The sequence below is a fragment of the Corticium candelabrum genome, chromosome 9 (assembly GCF_963422355.1).
Source record: "Corticium candelabrum chromosome 9, ooCorCand1.1, whole genome shotgun sequence".
Taxonomy (NCBI): domain Eukaryota; kingdom Metazoa; phylum Porifera; class Homoscleromorpha; order Homosclerophorida; family Plakinidae; genus Corticium; species Corticium candelabrum.
Genome location: NC_085093.1, coordinates 8,358,887 through 8,367,553, shown reverse-complemented (window position 1 = coordinate 8,367,553; position 8,667 = coordinate 8,358,887). Strand labels below are relative to the sequence as shown.

General features: G+C 41.1%; 1 protein-coding gene across 1 annotated transcript; it reads right to left on the bottom strand.

The window, feature by feature from the left end:
• Window positions 1-1,579: 1,579 nt before the first annotated feature.
• LOC134184790 (CUB and sushi domain-containing protein 1-like) lies at window positions 1,580-6,905 on the bottom strand. Its single transcript, XM_062652535.1, has 11 exons — window positions 6,539-6,905; window positions 5,759-5,800; window positions 5,315-5,698; window positions 5,140-5,253; window positions 4,691-5,077; window positions 3,059-3,100; window positions 2,608-2,997; window positions 2,435-2,548; window positions 1,991-2,377; window positions 1,865-1,924; window positions 1,580-1,799 (listed from the first exon to the last, which is right to left on the bottom strand). The coding sequence occupies exons 1-11, from the start codon at window positions 6,903-6,905 to the stop codon at window positions 1,609-1,611; spliced, it is 2,478 nt and encodes an 825-aa protein (XP_062508519.1). The 3' UTR covers window positions 1,580-1,608.
• Between the last annotated feature and the right edge of the window lie 1,762 nt (window positions 6,906-8,667).

Below are 8,667 nucleotides of genomic sequence, written 5' to 3'. Positions count from 1 at the left end.
CAAGACATCGATACTCCAACTCGAACAACAGACTTGACATCATAGTCTACGACCCTGAGACAGGAACCGACATTGATTTAGACATCGCCATAGCCCATCCAAGGAGTTCAGACATCTTCCCTAATTAGCCGAGGAAGACGGTGCAGCTGCAAAAGAAGAGAACGAAAAATGGATAAATACAGAAAGGTCTGGCTTCCTGGTGGATCAATGGTCAAAGTCACTCCCCTAGTCCTGGAACACTTTGGGAGATGGGAAGAAGAGGGAAAGAAGGTTTTTGCAAAAGCTTTCAAAAACATGCATTGGACAAAAGTGGAAGGCCAAATGCACCAGACTTTATTGGCTATTGGAGGAAGAGATTCTCAGTACAACTACTGAAGAAGAGTGCCGTACTTTGCAGTGATGGTGTCAACAAGCTCGTGTCCTACTGCACCCAGTTTCTTAGTCATTGATTGTCTCTGGGTTGCTGGATGCTTGTAGTTTATAGCTCATTCTTAGTGAAGTGTATAGTGTGTAGATTATGGACAAGGTACGTTTGAACTTAAGTACTTACTATTTAGCTAAGAATGTAATACAGTCTTGTGTTTGAAAATATATGATAACAGACAGACTAGTTCATGTAAGTTCGCACTAGAACCAAAACAATTTCAGTTGCCGGCTTACGTGAGGCTGGGTATCCACATGCCATTGCCAAATGAATGGTCAAATGTGACTGCGGGAAGCCACTTGATGGGGATGGGTACCACCTCATCACATGTAAGTATGGCGGAGGGTCTGTCTGGACTCACAACACAATAGTTAGAACATGGTCTGAGTGCCTCAGCCAGCTGCATGTTGTTCACAAGATTGAACCAAAACACCATTTTCTGTACTGTGACAGTAGACCTGACATACGTGTAGTGGATCCTGACTCCGGTAAAGAAGTGGAGTTAGACATCTCTTTGGTACATCCATGGGCACTTGACACTCTTCCAAAGGCAGCCCTAGAAGATGGGACAGCAGCAACTCGAAGAGAAATGCTGAAAAAATGACAAATCCACCAAACAGGCACGTCCTTGTGGAACTACACTGAACTTCATTCCTCTGGTGATGGAGCACTTTGGTCGGTGGGGGCAAGAGGCCCAAAGATATCTCAACCAGCTCTCATCAACAGCAACATGGACAACCAAGTGCAGACAGGACGAGTTTAAGAACTACTGGAGAATGCAATTCTCAATTGCGATGCAGCAGTGCAATGCAAGAGTGTTACTGCAGAAGATGACCAGAGTCCAGTATAGTGGTGACTCAGTTGGTGCCATTAGTAACTCTGTTAACTTATTGTCAGCTGTTTGACTCTTAGTCGTACTTAGGGACCTCTTGGGTCCTAGCTCTCTTAGAACTTGCTGATTTTTAGTGTAGACTGTAATAATGTCTTGTATTAGAAATATATGTATTGACAGACAGACAGACAGACAGACAGACAGACAGACAGACAGACAGACAGACAGACAGACACACTCTATCTCACACACACACATGCACACACACTCTCTCTCTCTCTCTCTCTCTCTCTCTCTCTCTCACACACACACACACACACACACACACACACACACACACACCAAATCATGTCTACATACCAATTATTTTTGGTAGTTGATGACACTGTGGTAGACTGTCAGTCCATTTACCATTAACCATACATGTCCGACTTGCCGACCCAGTCAAATTATAGCCATCATCACACATATAGGTAACAGTCACTTGCAAGTCATTATTGTAACCAAAAACCTGCCCATTCTCAGGTGCAATAAAATGAGGACCTTTAATTAAACATACAAAGAATTAAACACATCACTTTAAAATAAAAGTTAAGTAAAATGTGTACCTTCACAGGTGTTGTTTCCAAGCAATGTTTCATTGAAAGTGGTAGCAACAGTAGACATTCCTGTCACGGCGTGAAAACAAATACTAGTAGTAAGTAATATAAAATATTTCAATCTAATGGCCACACCTAATGAGCTGTACGAAATCTCAAAGCCAGTTCCTTCACCTTCACTGTCTGAAGTAAAAACAACATAGAAGCGATGTGCCAGAAATGTAGTACTGTCATTGCATAAACATTCTGTTTCTCCATCACCACACAGCACATTTCTTGTCAAGAAGATCTCCCATTCAGTGTTGTTCCTTAAACGAAACACCTGAAATGAGTCATTTTGTGTGTCCACTTTAAAGCTGTCAAAGCTAAACAGAACAAGCTGCTCCCTTCTTGAAAAGGATGCTAACAGCCACAAACACCTAAGACCACCAAAATATGAAACCGGAAAGCCAGGACTATAAAATGTTCCTGATGGGTAAGGAAGGAGACCTCCACAGAAAAAAGGCTTCTCCCCTGTGAAATCTAAAAATATAAATATGATTTGACCAAAATGCATTAAATTCAAACTTATGATAATACTTTGACATCGAGAGCCATTAAACCCTCGAGAACAGTAACATGTGAAGTTATTTCCACCATCAGACTCAACACATGCACCCCAATTCCGACATGGACTCTTCAGACAAATTCCAGCTAAGCAACACACCATGTATCAGACTTTCTCCACAAACTGTACCAATCTGGTATCTCACTTGGTTTGCTAATTGTGTAGGTTACATTAAATCCTGCTTTGGACACAAATTGACTAGCAACAAATTCAATTGCCACTTCAGTTGCCAGAAATGATATACTAACCCCAGGAGGGCAAACATGACTTGAAAAACATGTTCCACTGATGCTATACAAATCAACATCAAGAGCTCCAAAAAGTGTATCACGAACACTAATATTGAACAGATCCGTCAGCTCCGTATTAAACACATTGAATGTTACAGTTATCTGATAAGTAGATGAGAATGATGCAGACCAGCTGCAGTTTGTGTTGTTGAAGTACCCATCAGGAAAGCCAGGGCTGAGAAGCTCACCATAATTTGTCAGAATGCCTCCACATAACGAGGGAATGATGCTAGCACCATGTACATCTGAAAAAGCAATCACATCGTACAAGAACAACGTATCCCACTGTCAACCAGACACAAGCACCTTCGCAAGTTGAGACAGTTCTGTTACTAACAGTGACTGCATCTACAGAAACACATTATAAACTACACAAACAAAACAGTAGCAGAGCAGTTCTGTGTGCATCACTACAAACTGTTATCTGAGTTCTGACCAATTTTGACATCTAGCTGCATACTTTACAACACTTAGCTGGCAAATGAAATCAGGGACAACAACCTACCAATGCTCTGGCCATCGATGCCTATAATAATTCAATATGCCAATACATCATAGAACTAAAAGACTGTCAGCTCTTCTTTATCCTCCAATCTTCTCCACAACACAGTTATGTAGTGTAGTCAGTTCTTATGCCTAGAAATACTATACGAAACTGACTAATTACGTATCATAATTTGTAAAACTTCAAAGAAATAAGTTTCATCATAACTTGTAAACATGTCTTATGTTGTTGACAAGTAACTATGATATGACAGAAAGCAATTTCGCATTAAAAGCCAAAAATGAAGCACTTATACCGCATTAACAGTAATAACTTTAGAATCAAGCCAGCTACACCAGATAAATTCTTTCAACATTTCCATTACTTTACTTTAGTAAAATACTTGATAAAGGCCTCTTTTGATGCCAATTTTGGTCATCTAGATCAACTCAACTAGAACAGTTCTAAAGTCTCTATAACATGGTATAAATATTCTAGCTATTGAAAACATCTGCTTGTAAAAACAGGCTTGGCATTCAAGAGCAGATACATGATCACAAACAAGGGGAGCACCAACGCATTCTGCTTGACCTAGTATGACAAACACCTTTCTATAATGTAGTATACAGACATGTGCAATTGCAACAAAACACAAAGATCATGCAGTTTGAAAAGGCACAAGTAGAAGTACGTACACTCCGATAAACGAACACAACACTCCATTTCAAAGACACAGTCTAAAGACAATGCTAGTTCCGCAAACCAGTTACCACAAAACAAGTCTGAGAAATAGAAGTCGACGAAATAAAATCAAGATCAGGCTTAGAAGGTGAGAGCACATGCATCCAGTGCCATAGCTTGGATCCATAAGATATATGAAGCATAAACATTTATGTGTCACAAGTCACCACTCTGCCAAACGTGTCTTGTAGCTAAGCACTACTATTTCCTCTTTATAGACATGTGTTGATATTTGTTTCTATTAACAGCTAATACTGTATCTCTATTAACAGCTACTACTGTATCCATCCAGATTCAAGCCGACTGAAGTTCAAGTCCAAGAGCTCTAATTCAAACCACACTGCAATTTAGTCTAATTTCTTGTATTACATGACCCTGACAGAATGAAAGGCCCACTCTGTCTAAATATGATGCAATCCTAGGAGTGGAATGAGGTTCAAACAGGAAGTGCCTATTGACTACAAGAACGCACACTGGTTGACAAGTAACTGCATGACAAGTGAAGCAAATTGCCACTCTCTAGAGTGTGTAGTCAAAAACATTAAGCAGATGAATGGTAGTAGTAGTAAATACAAACCCTGGATCTTCTATTACTACACAAAATATAGCTTCTCCATTATCACCATTTAACCAAAGCTAGCAACTTGTACTTGGATGGGTACAGTACTTGACAAACCAAAAAGAGTTGTCAAACTATACAAAAGTTCTCTTACCTACTGAGTAGTATGAAACATTAAATCCCTTTCCTGTCACATTGTCGTTTGATGTGAAAGTTACATAGAAATGACTGCCAACAAAGTAATATTGATCACGACATGAGCAGCTCACATTTCCATCAATGCAACGTCCAGAATGAGTAAAATTGAGTATCCATTCTCCATCATCCCGTAACAAGTAGACTTGAAATAAATCATAATTTTCTTCTGTGTCAAACAGTACAAGTTCAAAACGAAATTCGTGTATCTTCTCCTCTTTATTTGCAAGTAGCCAAAGACAGTGAGAATTGTCAAGATACATACTGTCAAAACTTACACTCTGAATCGATCCATTAGGGTAAGGAATGAGTCCTCCACACAACAGAAACCTAGTACCAGTCAAGTCTATAACACACACATAAAACAAAATATCACCATATTAATACCATATCATTATCATAGCACACCTTCACATCGTGCACCAGTAAATCCTCTAGAACACTCGCACGTGAAGTCCCTGCCTTCGTTCCATTCAACACACTTGCCCCAGTTTTGACATGGAGATGAAAGACAAGAACCACCTTCATACACAACCAACCACTTATGTTCATAAAACAGGCAAACACAACCATTAACACTCACTGAGGTTACTTATTCTGTAGCTAATGTTAAAGCCTTCTAAAGAGACTGCTTGGTCAGTGATAAATTCTAGTGAGGTCCTTGTAGCTAGAAATGATATTTCACTGCCGTTAGGGCACTCTCGTTCAGACAAACACAAACCACTGATGGAATATAAGTCAACTACACCATCTCCATAAAGAGGATCCTCAATGTGGACTGTAAACTGATCACCAACTGCTGTGCTAAATACATGAAATGTCAAAGTCACCTGTTTTGTGGTATTGAATGATGCAGACCAGCTGCAGTTTGTGTTATTGCAGTAGTCATTAGGAAAGCCAGGGCTGAGAAGTTCACCATAATCATTTGCCACAATGCCTCCACATGCCAAAGGAATGATGCTGCCAGCTAAAAATGCAAGTACATTATATATAGCACAACACATCCCACTATGCATAAAGCATGCACCTTCACAAGGTAAAACAGTTCTGTTACTGGTGGTAGCTGCATCTACAGAAACATACATTGCAAACTACACAAAGTAAACAGTTCCAAGCAGCTCTCTGCATGCGATCACAAAAATGTTATCAATCAGCACCTAGTTGCTACTTTACATAACCTTTGGCAATCAAGTCTGAACAATTAATGCCCAGCAGATACAAACAACCAGGTTTCTCCAGAAATAACCTCAGTAAGATGTTATTTATCTTCAATTGATATAAATTATTGATTTCAATTAATTAGTAACATTAGTCAGTCTTGAGCAGAGATTCATACATACCTTAGACACACAACCTACATATTAATGCACCAGCAAAGACAGACAGACAGACAGACAGACAGACAGACAGACAGACAGACAGACAGACAGACACACACACACACACACACACACACACACACACACACACACTGTAATTGTTACAGATCATTTGAAGGAAGGCTAGAGTCGGTACACAGTACACACGCACAGCGGAAGACATGCAAAAGACAAAAGATATAGGCGTATAACTCGCACCACTAACTTTAACACCACTGTACAACAACTACTTTTAATATACTAGTCAGTAGAATATATACGTGAGCGGCACCGGCATTCAGTCATTTTGCTTCAGTCAATGTAAGTACCTCCCCTTTTTCCCAAACGTTATGATAATTTGAGTAACACCAAAATAGTCGCTTGTTCACACGTGACACCACTCCCCTCCAAGTTGAAACTTCGGGACTTCGACTTTCACTCCTAGTCACCGTCGTCAAGCGAACGACTGAGAAAGTCGGCGGCATTATTATCTCGTCCCTTAATGGTCTCGATCCACATTCTAAATCCTTGAAGGTATAAAGCCCAGCGCATTACACGATCGTTGATAAACTTAACCTTGCTTAGATACTGTAAAGGTTGATGGTCCGTCTGGATAGTGAACTCGCGACCATACAAGTAGCATAGGTATTTTTTCACTGCCCAAACCACAGCCAAACATTCTCTTTCAACAGCCGAGTATTTTTGCTCAGCTCTGGTGAGCTTCTTGCTTCCATATCCGACTGGTAACAATTTGCCATCATGAACGTGGAGTAAGACGGCTCCGACACCTACCTCTGATGCATCGACACGCAACATGTATGGCTTGTCATGATCGGGAAGATGTAACACAGGTCTGCTCGTCACTGCATATTTTAGCAATGTATACGCTCTCTCTTGTGGTTCCCCCACTCAATCTTGTTGGGTTGTCCCTTTTTGGTAAGATCAGTCAGAGGTACGGCCACCGCGCTGAAGTTGGGAATGAAATCTCAATAAAAACCCGCGAGACCTATAAAGGCTCAAAGCTCTTTCTTAGTTGTGGGTCGTGGTGCACTGCGTACTTTAGAGATGTTCTCTTTGTTTGGTTCAATCATACCTTTTCCAATGTAATGGCCAATAAAGTCTAAAGCCTCAGCTCCAGTTAAGCATTTTGACGGTCTCACTGTCAAGCCTGTCCTTAGAATCCGCTCCAATACCTCACAAAGAACAATTACATGGTCCTGCCACGTCAGTGTGTGAACTATGGTGTCGTCCACATATGAATCTACCTTTTCCATCCCTTGAAACAACCTCCTCATTGCTCGGACGAGCGTCGCACTTGAATTCATTATCCCAAACGGCATATTTAGAAACTCATAACATCCATCAGGGGTAACAAAAGCTGTTTTGCTTATATCCTCCTCAGCGACGGGGATCTGCCAGTATCCTTTACTTAAATCTAGCTTGGTAAAGAATCTACCTTTTCCAAGCTTTTGCACAAGCTCTACCATTGGAGTTATCGGTTCAGGGTCTGGTATGGTGATGCGATTAAGTCGGCGATAATCTACACAGATGCGGTTAGTCCCATCTCGCTTGCATACCATGACCACTGGTGATGCATAGGGCGACTCCAAACAACGTATCACCTTCATTTCTATCATTTTCTGAATGTCCGTCTGCAAAGACTTGCACACACTGTATGGAACTACGTAACATTTGCTGCTAACCCGCACATCTGTCATCAAACGAATGTGATGGCTTACCACGGTCGTTGTCCCAGGAAGATCCGTAAACACTCCCATAAACTCTCGAACTAATCCGACAACTTCGCCCATTTGCTCCTTGATTAGTCCGTCTCCATACTTCACGTCTTCAAAGGATTCTGTGCTGAGGCAATTCCTGAGCTCCAATAATCTGTCATTGCTCGCTGCTTCTTGAGTGCCGTCTGTGGCTTCCACGATAGCAGAACATACTGTTTCCAGCAGCGGTCCTCTTACATTGTCATCTGCCTTCGACATCAACTCCTCACTTAGCACATGATATCTCTTTAGAAGATTAACGTGATAGGTTTTAACTTTGCCCTTCACGTTGATTCTATAATCGTTCGACCCAATTCGTTCTTCTACGGAGTATGGTCCCTTCCATTGCATCAATAATTTGTTTGTCTCCGTTGGTAATAGAACAAGGACCATGTCACCTTTTTCAAACTGTCACTGTCTTGCCCTTAAATCATAATGACGTTTCTGATATCGTTGTGCCTTTCGTAATTCTTCTCGTGCTATTTGTGTAGTATGCTCAAGCCTCTCCTTTAATTCTAAGACATATTGATAGGTAGTACGCACGCCTGTGTCATCATTTTCTTGCGTCCAGAGGTAACGAAGTATTCACATCGGTCCCTGCACCGTTCTCCCAAAGACTATTTCAAATGGAGAAAATCCCGTAAACTCTTGTGGTACCTCCTGGTATGCAAAAGCAGAGTGTTGACATATCTGTCCCACTGCTTGGGCTTTTCTGCACACAGCCGTCTCAGCATCGTCTTCAAAGTACAATTGAATCTTTCTACAAGACCGTTGCACATGGGATGATAAGGCGTAGTGGTAAG